Below are 21,014 nucleotides of genomic sequence, written 5' to 3'. Positions count from 1 at the left end.
ATGGACGAGATGAAACAGTCTGGTAGGTCAAGTCCTCAACATTGGTCTAGCAATCAATGAGTGAAGTTCACAGGGACTATAACCATGGTGATAGCGATAGAAGAGAGATAAGTAGGCAACTTCATTCTCCCGTGGAAGACCATTGTAACACACACATTTTTTGGCAACATTACTGGACAAAAGTTGCTCTGTTTAAATTTAGCTTAATGTGGGCAAGTAGTGTTTTGGCAGCATTACTCTCCAGGGGCCTGAGCACTGAACAACTTGCGCAATTTTATAAATTGCGTAAGCCAAAACTTGTCCGAACTCTGATTCCATGTGGGATTCAGGCAAGGGGAACCGTGTAAATTCTGTGAGAACTCGGGCGCAGCCGAGAACACCATTAAGTTCTCCATTACTCACGTCCACACAAACACACAGACACGAATACACACGCACGCAGCTACACTCACAAATACACACAGAAACACACAAACACATGCGAGCAAAATTGCACACATCCACTCCCCACACAAGCGCACTGCCAAAACTAGACAAAAAAATATCCCCAATATAACCTTTTAACAGACTGTTAGCAAGCACCTATTAAAGCCGGCACAGTATATGACACATACATAGATACACCTAAACTTACACAAAAACACTCTCACACCACACATGAAGACATTCCCATGCAAAGTAACACACTCGATAACTGGACATGAAATAAATTCACACATCACACCTACATTACTTTTAAAAACAGTACAGGTGTCTCTCACTCACTTTATGTGGGTTCGGTTTGTGTGATTGCACGTATATAGGCAGCTAACCTATTTCTACCCAAAATTCACTATATGCGGTTTGAATTCACTCACATGCGACTATGTGATCACACATGGGACATCATTGTGTGTGTAATGTTTGCACTATTTGGCAGGCCGGTCACATGTGGTTTCACTTTGTGTGTCCTTTTCTTGGAATGCATCTACCGCGTAAAGCAAGGAAAACCCGTAATTACAAATATATAACTTATCTCAGCCACAGGACTGGCTGAGGTAAGTTGATGATGTCAGAGTGGCCAAGTTGTACGGGGAATTTACTGCAGGATTGTTTTCCTGGCAGCTGATTGGCTCGTGTAGCAGGAGTGGTGACGTAATCTCTGGCAACCACTGACGCGCCCAGCATTGCTATCTCGTTTGGACACGCACAAATACTCTGCGTGTTCACCTGTGTAGTTTCGGAGCCTTGACACCAATTGCTCTCTGGCAGACAAATATTTTCCTTCTTGAAACCCCTATTTGCCATCATAACGGATGCAGTGCTGTTTTAGGCAGTTAGGTGTATTTAGATGAACATAAAAGTAAATTACCTATGTTACATATTTTCTCCTTTGGCTCATTGAGTAATTAAATTAATGTTTTGTAATGCTGGCTACATTTCAGTCATTTTTTTATTAGACAGGCACATGTCGTATTAGGTTCATCTGTGTTCTAAATAACACTTTTTTAATCCATTATCTAACACAATGTTTTTTGTCCCTACATTTTAACACTAGGGCAATTGTGCAATTATTAACACACTATTCTCTGATGAGTTAATTTCCGAGCAACGGCGAACAGTGGCGAGTGATAACTGAACCAGACCTGGGCCCCTTGCTTGAGCAACCCACATTAACCAGTGTGGAGAAGTATAGTCAATCAAACCCCATGACCGATACAGTGTGGGGAGGCCTTCATCCATTCCTTAGAATGACATAAAAGCCATCATTTATTCTTTATTTTATTAGTATAGCTGTCATTGAACATTGCATTTCATGGTTTATTTGTTTAGAAGAGCCGCAAAATCCAGGCACATGCATGAGGCTGATTGTGCAGAAATCATTACTCAGTTGTGTGTGCTTAACATTATCTGCAGCAGATGCTGTATTAGTAATAGGTTTGACAGGGTTGTGCAAGCTAGTGAACCACTGCTATTTAATTAACTTTTCGGCTTGTTTTATTGCCAGGTCAGCCCAGGGTGTTATTGGTAGGTTTGTTTAATATGACAGTGGACATCATATGAGGTTTACGGCTGCGTGCTGCATGTATCCACACTATTTTACTTTGTTGCTCATATGTTTAGGGCACCTGATGGTATCTTCTCTGTTGTAATCTCCACACAGCCATCGTTGATATTCATTTATTAAGCTTACATCAGTTTTTATGTCACCTTCAGCTCTTGGGGAAAAAATGCATACAGATACAGGTTACTGATATTTCTGCCGAAAAGTTTTTTTATATAATGTTTTCATGTAAATAGCTGCCCTCTTATAACAATTTCCGTATGTTCAGTGAAGTTTTTGTACTTAATTTTTGTTTGTTATTATTTAATTGGGGGCCCAACATTGCAGGCCCCTTTGTTAAGTTCTGCAATCATTTCCTTACGTTGTTATCGTAACTGTCTTAAGATGGTTAATCTTTTCCATTTTTTATGCCAATTTCTCCAATCCAATTTCAAAAAATAAATTCTTAACTTGCTGTCAATAGCCTTCATGTAATCTCGGTGTAGCTGTTCCAAATTTATGAACTAAGATAATTGTTGGAAAGACAATTAGAAAACACAGCACTATGTATGCCTAGACCAATTATTGAAGATGAAACAGGATTAAAATAAATAAATATGCAAATAAATTGGAGTGCTTTCAGGAAAATTGAATTTATTAATGAAAAGCAAGATCTGTGTTCCTCAAGAAGACGTTTTTCAATCGAGTGCCTATTACCTGCTGTGACAGAAAACAAAAGATAAAAAAGGTTACGTGAAGAAGCATGGCAAGATGCGTGCTTTGAATGACACTAAGAGGTAGATAAATACTTGCGTCAGGGAACAAACAAATGATAAATTCTTAACAAAGCAAGCATTTCATGTAAAGATGCATGGTGGCCACTACCATAGCCAATGGATAGTCTTATTTGGGTGTTGCTAGCTTTGACAAGATGTATTCACCATAATCAATGCAAGCTGTTTTAAGTTACCTGAAACTGTTTTTATTGAGTGGTTTCTTTTTTAGGTTTGTAAAGCGTTGTTTTTTGTTTCTTTTAGGGCATCCAAATCAAAACATTGCATTTCATGCAATAAATGTGTTGCTCGTTTCGACCATCATTGCCACTGGCTCAACAACTGTGTGGGCAGGAGGAACTACTGGTGAGTGAGTGGGCAGCACCAGATATACTATGAGACCTCCTTTACCAGTGGCAAAATATAGTAATATGTGTCTACCCTTTCAACTGGTACAAAAACTGACACTTTTATACAAAGCACCAGATATGTTCCGCATCGCCCACATGCATTTATTGTGTGTGACTTAATGCATGGCTGGCACAAAACCATTTTACAATCCTGTCCAAAGAATGCCATTGAGTGCTGCTCATTCAAACCAATTATCAGTTTCGATGGTTGGTTCTTAACCTGGGGTGCACGCTGCACCCGCTGCGGGTGCGAGATGCCCTTTCTGGGGGTGCACGACACAGCCAGATTTGTTTAGAAGGTCAATCATCGAAACACAAATTAAGCACGGGCATGTAATTGCAACTACTTTGTTTCATCAAACCCCTATGTATTTACGTTCTACATTTTTGTAACGATTAGGAAGCAAAGCGGGTGCATGGCTGCAGTAAAGGTTAAGAACCACTGGCTTATATTTTCATCTTAAAATTTTCTGCAAGCCTAGAGAAACGTGGGTTGTTAACAGCGAGGTAATTTTAACTTCCGATGATGTCCCTTCCCGACGGAGCACGTGCATGGCTGTGGATAGGGTATCGAGCAGAATATGACGTGATTTATGAATGTAAGGATGCATTGATGCTTGTACTCAATATACATGCCAATGAATTGTGTGTGAATCGATTATTATACATGCAAATTATATGCTCATTAAAACATCTAGTTGGGCAAACAATTGTACAAGACAATATAAAGGAGACAGGGAAAATTAGACAAAACAATATAATCTTTACCCCGAATCATAATCATTGCTTATAATGGGGTCGGTGTGGGGGTACGAGTGGTTAAATGTAAAACGTGTTTTAATCATCATTGGCCTTTAAAAAGCTATGTATGTATTACAATTTTTAAGTAGTGAGTTGTTCCTTGGAATATCAATATATGAAGCCACACATTGTGGCAATATAATAACAATAGGTCTTGGGGGAAAAAATCACTGTTGGAAAAATTATTCACTGTGGACTTTGCTTTACTACATATTGATTTGTTTGACCCGCTTCCATGGATGTCACATGCACCATTTACTGATTATGGCATGTTAGCAGCACTAGCTCATAGTGCACAAAGAAATGCATCTTCTAATGTGTAGAAAACGTTCAAGAAATATATATCCGACTGTTGGTCCCCAATGTGCTTTGAGCATGGTAAGTTGATTTTCTTTTCTGTCCTGTACCAGGTTTTTTTTTGGCACAATGATATCTGCTGTGATTGGGCTCAGCATTATCTTGGCCAGTATAATGTATGTGTTTATCCAGTACTTCATCAATCCAGGAGCTCTTCGGGATCATCCTGCATTCTCAGGTTTGTTTTCACCATCACATCTATTGGCATATTGAGCCTCGTGTTCAACAGAGGGCAAATGCTTCCTGACTTAAAAACAAAAGTCACTGAGCTGACGTTCCAGCCAGGAAATGTGAATGACACATTACAGTTGTCAACAAGCTTAGATATGATGTATAAGTTTAAAGTGCGATACATCATGAGGTCCCAGGATGGAGCCAAACATGTATTCTTGTGTAGTAACTTTTCGTTATTACGTTATAACGTTATTAAGTGTGTTGTTAAAAAAGGATCATGTACAGTTGAGCCATTTGGAAATTAACAAAATGTATATTTTTTTCTTTTTCAGAATTGAGTGGTCCAAATGAATGGCTGGTGTTCCTGCCATCTGCTCCTTTGCGCATGAGTGGCATTAGTTTTATCATCTTTGTTGGGGTGACAATGTGTTTTGATGCAATTTGCTGTATATTGATAATGCAGCTGCTTTGCAACCACTTTTACCTATGTAAGTAATACACCCTGGCAGTTTACTGCATACCCTTAAGGTCAAGTGTGTTCAAGCTATAGATAACCAGTATTTACAAGACTTGCCCATAAATGAATTAGGAGTAAAACTATTTGAGTAAAACTTTCTATTATTATATATGTTTTTAAGAAAAGCGAATAATTTAATACAGTCAAACCTATTGCTGGTTCTTTCGGTAAAGTCACGTAGAAGGGAAATAATAAAATAATATTAATATAAAACAATACAAATTCTCACGACGTTTCGACTGCAACACAGGCAATCATCATCAGGTGTGAAAATATGTTATTTAATAATATTATAAATATTATTTTATTATTTCCCTTCTACGTGACTTTACCGGAAGAACCAAGAATATGAATCCCTGCAGTCACGAAAGCTTTAAATCAACAGTCAAACCTCTTTAGTCACCAATTTTTTCTTTCCTGAAATTAATTGTTCGCGATATATATTTGTATACCAGTTTAACTTTCGCATCTTTTTCCTTGGACCATTCACGGTTTGGCAACATCTCATCATGGGGGAGGGGCACTGTCGTACAGCAGTGGATTGGCCCGTGCGCTGCAAAATGCTGAAGCATTTACTCTTCCATTGCCGTTGCCTTTTGTGCTTTTTCTTCTGATTTGTGGGTAGGGTTTTACTTCGATCATGGGGACTAAGCGTCAAGCGAGAGGAGGAACTGAGAGCAAGAGTAAAAAGGCAGAAAAAAGTGATAAGCTTAGCTCAAAAAGTACAATTGTTGGATAGACGTGCTATCGCGTGTGTGCTCTTGGCTGCCGTTACATGATAAACGAGTCAACAGTCAAATGTATTGAGAAAAACGAGAGGGCAATTATGGAAAGTGTAGCGGCAAAAGTAGTAGCATCACACCCCCATCGTTCAAGGTCAATAAAAGCACAAATTAACAGTATAATTGATTACGTGTTATGTAGCGTGTTATCTATTCGAATGATTGTACAATTTAATTAAGTGGATGCTATTTATGTGTACAGTACAGGATTAATGTTATGAAACATTTTCTCCCCAATGTTTAGTCGGACACGGCAACCTAACCCCCTTTTCTCCCATATAACCATATCATCTACATTCGCGAATTCTACTTTCACGCAGATTTTCAAGAACCTAACCCTTGCAGATGTGAAGGCCTTACCGTACTCATTTCCTTGGATAGTTGCTGCCAAATTTACACTAGAGGGCAGTGTTCACACACACAACCTAGATTCAAGAAATTCTGTAGTGTTCATTGTTTTTTTTATAATGGACTAAGCTTTAATAGCGCAGTGCTCCTCCCTTATAAGTGCCATCTTCATCATTGATACATGAAGTCTACTGGCAGTGTGTAATATATTTATTGCAACTGTAAATGTACTATCGTAGTTATTTTTTAAATCTATACACGGAAATGCACACATGCCAGCTGTCACTAAGGGAGAATTTATGCTTTTGCTGTGAAATGAGAAGTCGGTTAGGTCAAGAGATTGCAATGACCGATAGTATGGGATTTCAGTTGGGACACGATGTGAATTGACCTCTGATGAACTGCATTATCGTGGAGTGCCTCCTGCTGAGCATCCATTGATGTCTGCAGTGACAATACCATGCAGTATGTTATTCGCCATCTTCAGCCAAAGAACTGTACGAGTACATTTAATGTATTGGCATGCATAGCATGCCACTGGATTACTTGTTAAACTAATGAGACTTGGAAGTTAAATATACATTTCCTCGGTGCTGAGACTGAGCTCATTCGCTCAGCATTGCGTGTGACACCTCACTGGCCCTTGTGTACGGCAGTCTACCACAGGATAACCACATATGACTACATTGTGCTGAAACGCAATGAAAAGGAACGTCAGAAGAGAATCGTGGAAGAAAGGGCGGCCAAGGCTCAGCAGACCAATTCTCATGGCATTGAGGTAACCCAGTATTTCCTTTCAAATTATACCAAATTGCACATGTGCCCAACTGGCTTACCATTTGCATAGGAGACAAACGTAATTGAATTATTACAGTGTCTACAAAAAGACTGATGAATATGGTTGCAGTGTTGAATTGGCGTTAATGCTAAACGCATCCTTTCTGCATTGGAATAAACTCTTGATAGTCATACCAGGCGAACGGTGATGAGCTCTACACACTGATAGACTTGTTTTTACATGGATTGGTACAAGTAATGCGATGCAAAGCAAGACAAATTTTTCAGTCTTAATTTGTACTGTCCCGCTTGTTTATATTTTTTTCTCTGTCTTTCAGCTCGTATAATATTTGCATATGATTTGAATGACTGATGCATGATTCGATGCATGTTTCGTGAATATAAGAATCTATTTTAATCACTAAATCAATCCATCGTTAGATATGCCCACATGCCTGGGTGGCTGTTTTATTTTGTTTTACTTTAACTAATCAACCGTTGTCAAAAACAAACATTTTGCATTTGTGAATTAAAACACAAAGGACCCCCCCCCCCAGCATGACCTCATTGTTTAATATGTAGCATCGATACACGTGAAATCAATACAGCTTTGACATTTACCCAGTGTTGTATTGTCAACCAACACTGGGTAAAACAACATGTGCATTGTCGTTCTCTTCTAGCAGGTGCACCTTTAGCATGTGCACCTGTTGTTCTCTTTTAGCCCCGCCCCCCCCCAATACGTTCCATTAATTGGCTACCACATTCAGATAAGCCCCTCCCCCCCTCCTCCCCCCTTAACTTGTATTTAAGAACTTGTATCTTGGACTCTCTGCCTCACTTGATACAGTAAATCTAGCTGTGACGGCCCCACCTGATGACGGAGACTTGTGTTGCCTCCGAAACGTCTCGTGATTTATAATTTTATTTTATTTCTATTATTACTTTTATTAATTTAAATTTAATTTTTTACCTACATGACTTTACCGAAAAAACCTAAGAGTATGAATCCTTGCAGTCACGAAAGCTTCAAATCTAGAATTTCATGTAGACTCTGTGATCGAGTGAAAATATTGTTTGCTTCCGAAAGCAAAACAACAGATACACACATTGGCTGCTTGCCAGGTAGCTTGCCCCTTAGCCAGAGAAGATGGTCAGCACTCGTGTTACTTCACCTAACTGCTGCCTATCTAGTTATTTGATAGACCTTATTTTTAGTCACTGTTAGCACTTAAGAGAAACACTGTACAACGGTTTACTTCTGCAGTGTGCTGTCACCATGGCACACGTTGGACTCACCCGCACTTTTTTTTGTGAATTTAAATTAGCGTGGTGAGAAATTTGGGCAGTATTATTCTGGCGCAGCTTCAATGGCTCAATGAATGCCTTCTCCGAGTATGACACCTGTTTTTGGTCATGCGTAGAAAAACAGTATTATGGCACCAGAATATTTTGAAATGAGAAGATAATTCGATTGAACTTGATCAAACCTTTAGGCAAGCATGCTAATTCTGCAGGCCAACCAGCCTGATTGCCTAATGTTCCAGGCTCGTTAATATGTTTTTAATTGTCCTGTGCACGCACGTTAAAGTGTGGCATGTACACATACACGGTTTTTTTGTTATCATTGCTGTGCATGAAATATGTTGTCAAAACTAAATATCAGCAAAAATACTATGCATGTCGTATATGGCACATTGCACAAATAAGAGGCTTCCTTGATGGTAAAATGAAAAAAGACCAATAACCTTTTCCCTCAAATTTATTTATAGTTTTTTTTACATATATAAAGCATTTCCAAAGCATTGCGTTTCCAAATAATAAATAAATAGACCAAGTAACATTTAAAAAATGTGGAGGGCCCATCTACATAACCAGTGTACAACGACGGAAGCAACAAAGACGAGTCAAACAGCAGGCTGTAGCTCGTTTCTAAGGGAATAGTTTTGTTTATTTACTTGGCTGGCAAATGATAGACATGCCCAAGGTCAACAAAAATATATTCATGATGTTAGTTTAAAATTGGCTTTTATTGTTTCACGTGGGTGGGGGTCGGTCATGTTAGGAGGGATATGGTGCCAATAAAGAAGGCATCGGACAGTTTTAAATACATTTACTGTGAATTTTTTCATAAACCTTTTAGAGTCAAGATGCATTTTTGGTTACATATGGATTGCAACACTTTCCTAGGTGTGCTTTGAATAAACTCCTAAAAATAAACAAGTACTGAAAGCATTGCTTTTTGTTGCTTAGCGACAGTCATAACTGTTACATTTGCACGAAATTTGGTTGTGTTTGGACAACTGCTGATGATGATTATGTGGTCGTTATTTCTGATGAATGCTTTGTTCAGCTGGGATTGATCAGTTATTGTTGTTTTGTGTGCCTAAGTGCTGTCCAGCTCACATTTCACACAACCGTTGCTTAACATTGAGTCCGTAAACACGGCCACACAAACAGGGTTTAATGTTGATCAGATTACCACACTGTAATATGATAAAACAGCCCGTTCAAACAGCTGTTAGACGTAACCATTTTGTAAAAAATATAATCTTGTTATGTAGTGCACACCAGGTATTTCCAACACATGTGTGAATTAAAATCTTCAATCATTCTGACTATTAAAAGTTTTGCCCCCAAGAGCCTTTGAAAATAATCATGTAAGAAAACAAATTAAAAGACAATGTGATATAATTCACACTTAGAATGACAATAACACTGAATAGTATATAACACTGCTGAGTGAAAAACATTGGTTGATTCTTTTTTTTAAAGGAATATATGTTTTAAATTTGGCTGGAAAGCTCTTTCAATTTGATGTTCATTTTCTGTGTTTCAGAATGCTAATCGTGGTGCCCCAATTGCAATCAATATGGACTTTCCAAAGCAGCTGGTTCAAGGACAAAAGCAAGTATTTGTGAAAATCTAGTTTGTTATTCCGTCTTACTGCACGCCATGACATGGATCACAAATTAAGTCATTCACAAAGAAAATGGAACAAAAACTGAGAAGTATGCAAATAAGCATAATAGATGCATGCTTGGAATTATGATTAGAGACAAGAGGAACACATGTATTATACAACGGATGCAGATTGACTAACTACGACAAATAAGTGGGGCTGGGTAGGATACGGTGTGAGAAAGGATGATAACTGATTGGCAGAAATAATGATGGAGTGGCAGCCGAGGGATGGAACGCATCGAGAGTATGCCCGCTCAGGAAATAGAGTAATGAAATAAGCGCGTGTGCAGGTCCTCGATGGATTGTTGCATCTCGGTATTATGGGAGATGGTGGCATTGTGGGGAGGCCTTTAACCCACAGTTGATTGATCATAGCTGATGATGATCATTGCAGTTTGTGAAAATAATTTTTATGCAACATTTTTTCATGGGGCTCAAAACATTTATGTATAGCCCAGACCAATGGGATTGAGTGGCAAAGTGGATTTTGGTAAGTTTTCTTGTGTTTCGTATTTGTACAATCATGTCGGGAAATATTAAAAGGGCCAAAATTAACAATGGTCTTCTGAAACGTTTTTTGTCCACTCTGGGAATCTCTCCAAGAAAGCTGATCTACACGTCTTGCCATGGAGATACGCAGAAGGGATATTACAAGGTTCCACCTGATAGCATTCACCCATTGATCTTCCACAAGCACTGAGCTGTTCGTTGTTTCTGGAGAAAAATTGATAATATTGCAGTGTTCAGATATTGAGAACATAAATTTGATCCACGTAAGAAGTAGCTTTATCTTGGGTTATATAAGACATTTTATTTTGCCAGCTCCAGCAATAACCACTCCTGTTTCATAATCCACAGCATATGCATGGAATGTCAGTGGCAGCATTTGTTATGATCACCAACAACAATTTATTCACGGGCATAAAGCCACAGAGGCACCAATGTAAAACTTCTCAAATAAAGCGAGATCTGTGTGGGGTTGCTATGGAGATGCGATCAGGATTATGTTGAGGCTGCCGGTCCTGCGTGACCATAACGCATACACAGGAGTGCTGGCCGGGCGCGTGTTGCTTGATTCCCGAATTCGGACATGCTGTGCAAGGGAACAGCTGCTCCGTGTGGAGGCAAAAGCGACGGTATGGGTTACACTGAAAAGCACGCCATCGTGGGCCTGGGTAAGCTGCAGAAATTGTAGTGTCATGAGCTAAAAATGGATGTGCTCAGAGGGAGAGGGGTGGACACAGCCAAACTGTCACTGTGCATTGATTTCAACCATATTGCTTCAATATTCACTTAGATACGTAAAAGTAATGCGTTGGTTATGTTGAGCGCAGTGTTTGTAAAATCTGACATGCCAAATGTCAGGACAGCTATGAATTGCCAAAGTGCTATCGTACTCTTTGGCTTCTTAACTATTTTGGAAGCTCGTGTACTACACAGGGAATGAGATAATGTAATTCTTGCAAGCAGGATTGCATTTTTCTTAGACAATGTGTTGTGTAAACATTTATACCGAATAATTAATCTTGCAAGCTGCTACCAATAGTTGATGTTACAAGTTTTGGTAGTTTTTTTTACAATACTGACCTTTTTTATGCCTTTGCTGTCTGTTAAAACATAACTTAACTTCTGCATGTCTATGAAATGCATGAAGGATTCTTAAGTCTAACAAATAGATCACTAATAAAATAAATCTGGGAAATGTGTCAGTAATTATAATACATTTAGCAGCAGGGCCTTCAAGAGTGATTATATAGTGACAGATCCAAAAAGCAATTTTGTGCAGACCAAAGTGGTGTTTGGGCAATATTGTACAGTATGATACTTAATCAAATCCTTACCAAAATATAAACTGACGCAGATTACCGATGGGCACTAAAATTATTTTCCTCAAAAAGGTCTTGAGACTCTTCAAATAAAAACTGCAATGAGCGCAGCACATTGATCACATATGGATGACAGTGTTTGTTTGCTTTTCAAAGATATGCTATGCAATTAAAAACTCAATAATTATCACCATCAGCCATTTGTCATTCCACTGCTGCGTAAAGTTTAGTATTCTATAATCAAATTGATTTGGTCAATACCACTTGATGTATAGAATATGGTGACATTGATAAAAAGAAAACATTACATTTGTGCATCATACTATTTAAAGCTTCGAGCATTTTAAAATCACACTCCTCGTTTGTGGCTCAGTGGCAGAGCGAGTGGCTCGCAATCACAAGGTTGTGAGTTAAATTCTAGGTTGGACGTTGATAGCCCATCTTCCCTCTGGGGTTAATAAAATCAGTATCACTATTTTGGGGAGATCAACAGTGGTTGTAGACCCCCCACCCCCCCACCATAGGAATGTCCCACAACTGTAGACATGAGATGACCATTACCTTCAATGCCCATTTGAGCAGGAAATCACGTGATGTGTTTTGACCTCATTGTTAATGTACAGGATTATGACAATGGTGGCTCATAATGATTTGACTGCAATGAAAAAAACCCAGCGGTAATGTTTTATCATGCGAATTAAAATATGTTCTTCAATGTTGTACTTGTTTTAATTCAGCTTATGCGTATACCTGCCCATAAAGTTACTATTGCATTTGAATTAAACATTACAGATTAGCAGGTGGGCAGAGCAGTATAAATCAGATTTTGACTTAAAACTTTCGTGACTGCAGGAACTCACATTCTTTGTTCTTTCGGTAAAGTCACGTAGATATAAAAAAAAATTTTTTTTTTTAGCTTTTATTATTTTAACATTTTTTATGTACATTTTACATTTTAATCTTTTTTCATTTTATTATTTTTAGATGTTTTAGTTTTTCTATCTACGTGACTTTACCAAAATAACCAAGAATAGTATAAATCAGAGTTTGCACACTATGGGAATTTTATTTTATGAATTTAATTCCTTGTGCCAGTTTCATGAACTAATTAGTTTTTTCTTCTTTCTGGCAAGTGCACCATGTACTGTTATATAAGTAGCACATGTCCAATTCTAAACAGACTGAAACAAAACTCCGGAGTAAATGATGCATAGTGTGACATTTTGCACAAGTTGGAGCCTTGTTCTTCGCGAACATATATTCAAGCTTATGATCATAAGTCAGTGATAATAATGAAAGTCTCATCGTACAAAGTATTGAAGCTTTATTGAATAGTGCTAATGATGAACATAGTTCGCAGTTTTATAAAATGTACTATGATATGGCAGAGGCTTAGCAGTGTCTGTGATATTAGCCTGTGCTGAGTGTGCTCAGGACATAATACATTGTCCTCTGTCCGTAATGGTGCAAACTGCTGCTGAGCTGCATTAAATTAAGCACATTTATTTTTTGCCAAAGCAAGGAAAAATGCCTATTAAGGTGTTTCTTAGCTGGCTGTTGCTCATTGAATGAATGAACCAAAATAGCCATCGACTGAACAGTTTTAAATGCTTTAATGTAACTAGGTAAATTCCGTTATTTTTTGCCATGTAATTTTGCAGCGTATTTAGAAGTTAAATGTCTAATAAAAAAAACTGTGCTGTCATGTATGCACTTACACTCAATGATACTAAGTTGGGATGAATGAAGAACTGTTTATTTCATTTTTCAGAGAAGCTTCTAAGGCAAGAACGGATGAGAGTAGCAAACATCTGGCTCTGCCACCTGCCCAAGCGTCTGCCCAGACCTCCTGTCACGTGGTAACAGCACCAAGCTTTTTTTGTTTTGTTGTGATGCATCACACACGCGTTGCTATTTTCATGTATGTTGCAAGTGATTTTCAAAGTCGTATTGCATTCGTTTTTTCCATACCCTCCCTGGAAAAGGAATTTTAAAAATGCCTGTACTGTATTTACTGACATGTCAATGACAGTATTGTACGAAGTTTTTTGGAAAAGATTTGCATGGCTTGTGTGCTTGAGTATTTTGGAGTAAATGGGACCTTTGTGTTGTGTATTTTATATGGTGATGTAGTTTGTCAGAATTGCTACACTATGATCCAAATTGTTCGGTTATGAGTGATGATCGTGCATAATAGCAGTGGCGATTGATATCTGGAACATCCTGTTGGTGTACTCGGCCTAAAAATGAGTACCTTGTGCAATGTGTCAGCATTATCAGTCAGTAAATGTGGCTGGGTGAGGTCCTGCTCCTACCAGCATTTGCTCCAACATTTGACAAGCATAACTTGACATTTGTATTTTTGTATACTTTAGGTTGACGAAAATAGGAAGAATACCATAAGTATCTCATCCAAAAGCTCATTGGATAAACAGCGAGAAATTTTCAACAAAGGTACTTAATTTAATAAAATAATTTTATACGTTCACAATACACACCAAATCTGTTTCTGAGAATCAGTTATTTTACAATTAATGATTTTTCCTTACCCAGCTACCGCTGAACAATGCTGTTGTCACACCCCGACTCAACATTTGCAATTCTCTCCTCTCCATTCTCATCTCCAGACAACCTAAATGCAATTACTCGCACCCATAAACAAGACGACGTCATCTTAATTCCTTCCACTGGCTCCCACATCAATGCCAGATCAATTGCAAGATTGCACTTACCATCTTCAAGCTTCTCCATGTACTCACCCCCTGGCTAACTCTCTCCACTCTCATCTTAATCTACTCTCCACAAATTCTCCACCCCAGCAACTGAGGCTTTCTGTCAAAGCTCCGAGCGTCCAACCTTTGCTGAGAGGGAGGTCACTCATTCTTTGTTACGCCCACAGTCTGAAACTCACTTCCCCTACCATCTGTGCTGTCAACTTCCTACCCTTGTTAAATTTCAGGCTCAAGATGTTCCTTTTTTCTCTGCCTATGACTGACTGCCTCTGTCTCTTCGTTATGTAAATGACCACTATTTCTTTACAGTGTCTTGAAATGTTGTTGCTTTTAGTTGTTATATAAATCCAAATTGTATTGTTTTTTTTTATTTTAATCATTAAATTGTTAATGCAAGCCAATTAACAAGAAGAGAGACTGAATTTTGCCAATCTTTCTATTCCTGATTTCAAGAAGACATCCTCAAGGTGACTTGTATTTCTGAGGTTCAGAAACCACAAGATTTGTCCAATTGTTACACTGCCGCAACACAAAAACTGTGTGTATTGTACTTATAGTGCCGGGCTATGTATGATATTATCCACTGGTGGCGCAGTAAACAGCACGTCATGTTACATATGCGGCAGCCTGCGTTGTGATTTCCGGTTATAGCTAACATCAGTGGCAAGTGATAGTTCTGGACCCCATTCACCAACCCACATTCGTCAGCATGGTGAAGTATCGTCAAAAACCTCTGGAGCCTACGCCGTGCCTTTTCACACACCCATTACTCATCGTCTTAAATGCACACACCCATCACTCTTGGAACTCATTTAAGGTTGTGAAATTAATTAAAGCCAGCCACCTGGTCATGTGACCTCAAACTGCACTGCCGGCCTATATTAACTTGTGATGTTTATTTATTTCAGGTTCATCTGCAGCTGCTCATGAGGGAAATTCAGAAGTCCCTTCCTACTTTTCCTACCATCATGGTGCGCCTGTTAGCCTTCGAGTCAAGGGTAGTTTAACAGCGTGCAGAAGCTTAAGACAAGGCAGTTTGACTTAATTTTTTTGCTTCTAGAAAGAAAGAGGAATGTCTTCTAAAATGTTCGATTTTGATTGCTATCCAGGTCATGTAGCAAGCAATTTGCTGGAACAAGCCAGGCTGACTTCAAACATTGCATACAGAACTGGGAGTTTTTCAGAAACCCTGTGTGAGTGCTAGCAGCCCGAAGATGAAAAGAATCAAAGAGGGGTGGGATTGGAAACACAATTCAGAGTCCACTGTTAACAGCAAGGCAAGAGGAGATAAGCGTTTGACTGTGTTAACTACTGACAACAGTCTACTAGTAAAGAGTGCTTACCTCCAACACTACCAAGTCATTGGATGATATTCGGCTGCATAATATTGGAGCAGGAATTGATGTTAACTGATCTGTTTGTGCTCGAGTCTGCTGCCGACGTTAAAACTCATTTAAAGTCCCGTGTAACTGCCAGTGCAAGTGAGAGACTTGTGGATAATTTTACGTGGCAGGGAAGGTAAGGTGCAGGGTCTTGCAAATGATAAGGAAAGAGAAGACTTTGGAAGTCCAGCAAATGTGAAATGTATGCACGTAAACAATATTCCGGACAACGCGGTACGATAATGAGGCCAGCGCGCAATTGTCACCGCCACCGTTTGCTTAGCAAAAAAAAATCTACGGAGCAAAGTGTACATCATGAACTGAAAATGGCATCAATGATAACAAGAGTGTTTTGTGCAAGCGACATAAATCAACCGCGCATTATAGTTCCTGCAAGATGGTGTGGTGGACTTTTGTGTCGTTTCAATGAAGATGATTGCTCTTCACAGGGGAAAACTATAAGTTCGCTCTCCTTCGTCACTCCCAATATGAGCAAAGGAAATTGTTCAGGGTCTCTTCTGACAAGTGTATGTGCCACGGTGGTTATGTGGCCTGGCACAAGCGTCATGGTGACGTCACCGCCACTTAGTGGCGAATGGCGGTTGTGGTTATGTGGACAAAGGGACCATATGCACTGATGCAACTGTTCAGGTCGCAGGGTGGATTTTAGGTGAGATAAAACTCAATTCAATATTTGCAATTAAGAAGACAATGGAAAGAAGTTCATCAACTGAATCGTAATTTAAAAAGACTTCGGGGAAAAGCTATTTCAAGCTGGATGCTGGCCATTCATTAAATCACTTACTCAGACACTTTATATACAGACATCTTCCAAGCTTCAAATGGACTTTGGCTCTTCCGCTGAGAAATTATGCTTAAACATACTCATAGTTAAAAGGCTCACTGCTCATAGTTGGTACAAACTGTTGCAATTATTCCTAATGTTTTCATTTTAGACACATAGTTGAAAATAATATAAAGTGTCAATTGTTACAATTCAGCAATTTTATAATACTGCACTATACATTTTTAGGAGAATCGTGATAACATACATAAGTACTGTACAGGGATTTGTCTTTACCTTGCATAACCATTTTTTTTAAGCTTGGATAAATAATACTTTATGCGCACTTGGGGCACAATTTATATGCCTTGCAAATATTGTTAATTGCATCTCCTACAAACTAAAAAGTGCAAGTCTCACCACTTGGTTTACCGTAATCATTAGTGGCTTAGATTCAAACCCAGGAGCTCAGCAGTGACAGCTTATAGACTTTAAATATATATTAAAATAATTTTGAATTGATAGTGGTGTAGAAAAAAAAACACCCTACCAATCATGGACAGCAGATGGAGTGTGTGAACACATGGTTTTTAGTCTGACGGTACTTTGTTGGGATTTCTATACTGGGACAGAGGCAGATTGAAACATACAAGAAATTTTTATTTAAAAAATTGTATAGAGGGACAAGGAGATATACATAGATATCAATTCAGACCGGTTACTTTAAATTTAGGCTTTTCCAAACTCCAGGCCTCGAGTTCTCAGACACATGAAGTCATATGCTGCATGCATCTGAGGTGGGGAGTGTTGATTGTAAAGATAGGACCTTGTTTTTATTCAGTGCTCTCCATAAGGGTTTTCACATTGGGGAAAAGATCGATGACCATTGTTCAACCCAAAATGTATTCATTTCACCATATAACTGCCAGGTGAAACATTTTAAAGTATACCTCCCAGCGGTAATTATCAGGATTCTACCGTATTGCGCTGCATTTAACACACTTTTTATTTAAAAGTTTTAAAAAATACATACAAAATGCAATTCACGAATCACGATGTGCCTTTGACTTCAGATGTGGGCGATGCCCACTTTTGTGTCAGCTGCCTTAAAAAGGTGTGAAGAACCAAAGAACTTACACTGTCAGTCTATGCAATTGTATATGCTGTACTGTGAAGAAAATACATACTTAAAGCACTTTCATTAAGGACTGCAATTTATTTAGTTGACTGCTGATATATGGAAAATACATTTCAAATCTGTAAAATGAATGTGCCAAATTATTCCTGATTTCTTTTTAGATTTTGAGGTTGTATAAGGATGCACTGATGACTTTGTGATGCTGTGTGAGCATTGAGTCATTGTTTCCGATAATGTAATTATTTCTACGTTGCATTTGAAGAGAATTTGCACTTTAAAATAATTAAATGGCTTTTTTTTTACACGAGGCATTTTCCACGTTGAAAACATTCTTATAGCTTATGCATTCCAAAATAAAATTATTTGCTATGTCATTATAATTCTATATATGTATATCAAATGCGTTGATTTACATTTTTTACGCAATCAACAGGGTGTAATAGGTTACCACTCAAGAGTACATGATCATGGTTTGTATTTGTGCATCTGAAAACAGTCACCAATGAGAACTTGTTACCTTGCTATGTTGTTTGGAGTAAACTAATGGTAACATTTCAGCTTGTGTGAAATCACTTCCAAACACACCATTGTAGATATGCACACAGATCATGATGAACTTAACTACACACATTAGATTTTGATTTAAAGCTTTCGTGACTGCAGGGATTAATATCTTGGTTCTTTCAGGTTAAAGTCACGTAGAAGGGAAATAATAAAATAATAAAAAATATTAAACAATAACATTCTCACGACGTTTCGACTGCAACATAAGCAATCATCATCAGGTGTGAAATCCACAGCAAGAAAATTTGAAAAAAAAATTATTGCTGTGGATTTCACACCTAATCATGATTGCTTGTGTTGCAGTCGAAACGTCCCGAGAATTTTATTGTTTTATTATTTCCCTTCTACGTGACTTTACCGAAAGAACCAAGAATACACACCTTAGGTTGAATAAACGTTGTACAAGTTTCATCGAACAAGACCGGAAAGTAAAAAAAAAACGCCAAACGATTTACTTTCCATTTTCTTTGAAATGATATCATGCTTATCAATGTTAATGAGCGGTGGGTAAGAGTTGAGAATTTATAAAATAATCTTCGTTCTGTGGTTCACTCTTATAATTCCTCAAATATACATGTTCTATAATAATAATAAAAAATGAAGGTAAGCACGTTTTAGCAGTTGAAATATTTTAAAGAAATTTAAATCCAACTGAGAATCGGCTTTTTCTTGGATTATATGTCAATTCAAATGCTATTTAAGGTGACAGACATGGTGGTAACCTTGATATAGCAAATGCTATTGTACTGTGCAGCATGGATGTATTAAGGCTTTTCTACGTAACTTTATATATGATATTGATTATAAGGTATATCTAAACAATGGTGTTTAAGAATATTTGCATGGTTTTCAGATTTACAATTTAAGTTGGGTTGTTTAGATACCTTTTGTGGCACACTGCAAAATGCATAATGCAGTGATGGCCACAAATTTACTCCGAAAGGATAGAGGTGCAAAAGAGCAAAGTAATAGAATGACTTTAATGTCCTTTTTGCTTGCCTGGATAATTTTATAAATACAACAGGGTCTTTAAAAAGTCAACTATTGGGGTTTAGTACTTGTTGTATGGGCTCCGGGCATTAAATTAGGACCACATGCCATTGTATGAAAGTCATAGGCAGCCAAAGTATGAGGACTTAAGTGTATCCATTAATCTGAATTGTCTAGCTGTGATATGAATTCCATATGCAAAAGTTAGAGCCCTGCTGTACTGCAAAGTTTGTTTTGTAACAATACAATGTTTGTGTACTATGTGCTTGAGTCCTCTGATATTTTAATACGTTTGAGTCCTCGACACTGTTTCGAGCAATAATCGTGGATACCCCCCCCCCCCATCATATATTTTATTGACATTTGGGAATGGATGTGTGCTACATAACGACAGTGTATTGTATTGGTAGTAGATAAATGAGGGATGAGGAATGCTGTTTTGGAACCATTGCTCTGACAACAATATTAATGTAATTCCAAATAGCCTGTCATGGCAAAATACATTAACCCTTGGTAGAGAGGACAGTGGAAAGTCGGAAAGTGGTGTTTATGTTGGCACAATAATCTCATTCAGCAAACTATTTTGTTTGGAATCTATAGTCACTGTACCAAGCTCTCGAATGTGTGGGAGATTGGAAATGAGACAGCATGCACCATACATTTGCCCTGTTGTCAAGAACATTTATTGATCCATATTTGTGTTTTTGGGTAAAGCCACGTGGTAGACATGTCAAAATAACATACATTTGAAGGGAATTACATTAAAGTAGCCCTGATGTGTAGGTCAATATTGCCAGTATTTAATCAGCTATATTATATCCACATTCAGATTTTGACCGCGTTTTAAATTATTGGACCGAAAGTATGATGTGCATCTTAAGTTCTAAACTCCACACTACCATCACTGGCTAATAGAGCTTGCGACCTTAAACTTATATACCATACATGGTATTAGATACTGTAACCGTATATACAAAACATATTGAAAATACAGTTTGTTATTCTAGGAAGACTATGGATTCGACATTGGAGTTAGCCTGTTATGGGTCACGAAAAATTATGTCCGAAAAAACCTTGCATAAATTGTTACCCACAAGCATTATTAGTAGAATGTAAAACAAACAAGGAAGACACATGCAAATGAGTTGATTATCACGATTTACAAGATCTCTACAAGCTTTAAATGCTTGAATGCGTACTACCCAATTTGATAGAAATGTAGACTTACGAAGAAAATGGAAAGTGTGCAAATTTAAACTGCGAAAATATAAATGTGCAAAAGTAGCATGGATAGTTGGATACTTGGAATTACCTTGAAAGACATGAACACACGCAAGCAGGTCAAATGTATCATGAGGACTTAATAAGAGTGGGCCTGGGAACAACACATCACTATCGGAGATGATGTCTGATGAACTGGATTTACGTTGGAGTGGAAACTAAAGGTGGGTTCTCTGCTGACATGCATCAATGACCCGCTAAAAGGTGGATCAATGAGATGGCAGTGGAAGCCAAAGAAGAAATGCACCCAAGAGAACGTCCACCACGGAGATGGAGCAAAGAATGCATCAGTCTGGGAGCACGTCCTGGGTGAATCGTTATATTGCGGGACCGTGGGGAATGGAGGTGACTGAAAGGCCTTCATCCAGCAGTGAATTATGGTTGAAGGAAA

The 21,014-nt window shown here is 38.2% G+C and overlaps 1 protein-coding gene across 1 annotated transcript in view; it reads left to right on the top strand.

Moving 5' to 3' along the window:
- Nucleotides 1-19,589, top strand: part of LOC144936911 (putative palmitoyltransferase ZDHHC11B) — a 28,356-nt gene extending 8,767 nt beyond the window's left edge. The window contains exons 6-13 of the mRNA XM_078864135.1: nucleotides 3,061-3,162; nucleotides 4,418-4,542; nucleotides 4,871-5,026; nucleotides 6,842-6,963; nucleotides 9,802-9,869; nucleotides 13,524-13,611; nucleotides 14,128-14,206; nucleotides 15,393-19,589. Coding sequence (XP_078720261.1) covers nucleotides 3,061-3,162; nucleotides 4,418-4,542; nucleotides 4,871-5,026; nucleotides 6,842-6,963; nucleotides 9,802-9,869; nucleotides 13,524-13,611; nucleotides 14,128-14,206; nucleotides 15,393-15,529 — 877 coding nt within the window. The 3' untranslated portion in view covers nucleotides 15,530-19,589. The remainder of the gene's footprint in view (nucleotides 1-3,060; nucleotides 3,163-4,417; nucleotides 4,543-4,870; nucleotides 5,027-6,841; nucleotides 6,964-9,801; nucleotides 9,870-13,523; nucleotides 13,612-14,127; nucleotides 14,207-15,392) is intronic.
- Nucleotides 19,590-21,014: the final 1,425 nt, after the last annotated feature.

Source organism: Lampetra fluviatilis, chromosome 17 (assembly GCF_964198595.1).
Source record: "Lampetra fluviatilis chromosome 17, kcLamFluv1.1, whole genome shotgun sequence".
In the NCBI taxonomy this organism is placed as follows: domain Eukaryota; kingdom Metazoa; phylum Chordata; class Hyperoartia; order Petromyzontiformes; family Petromyzontidae; genus Lampetra; species Lampetra fluviatilis.
This window is presented reverse-complemented; position numbering and strand designations above follow the sequence as displayed.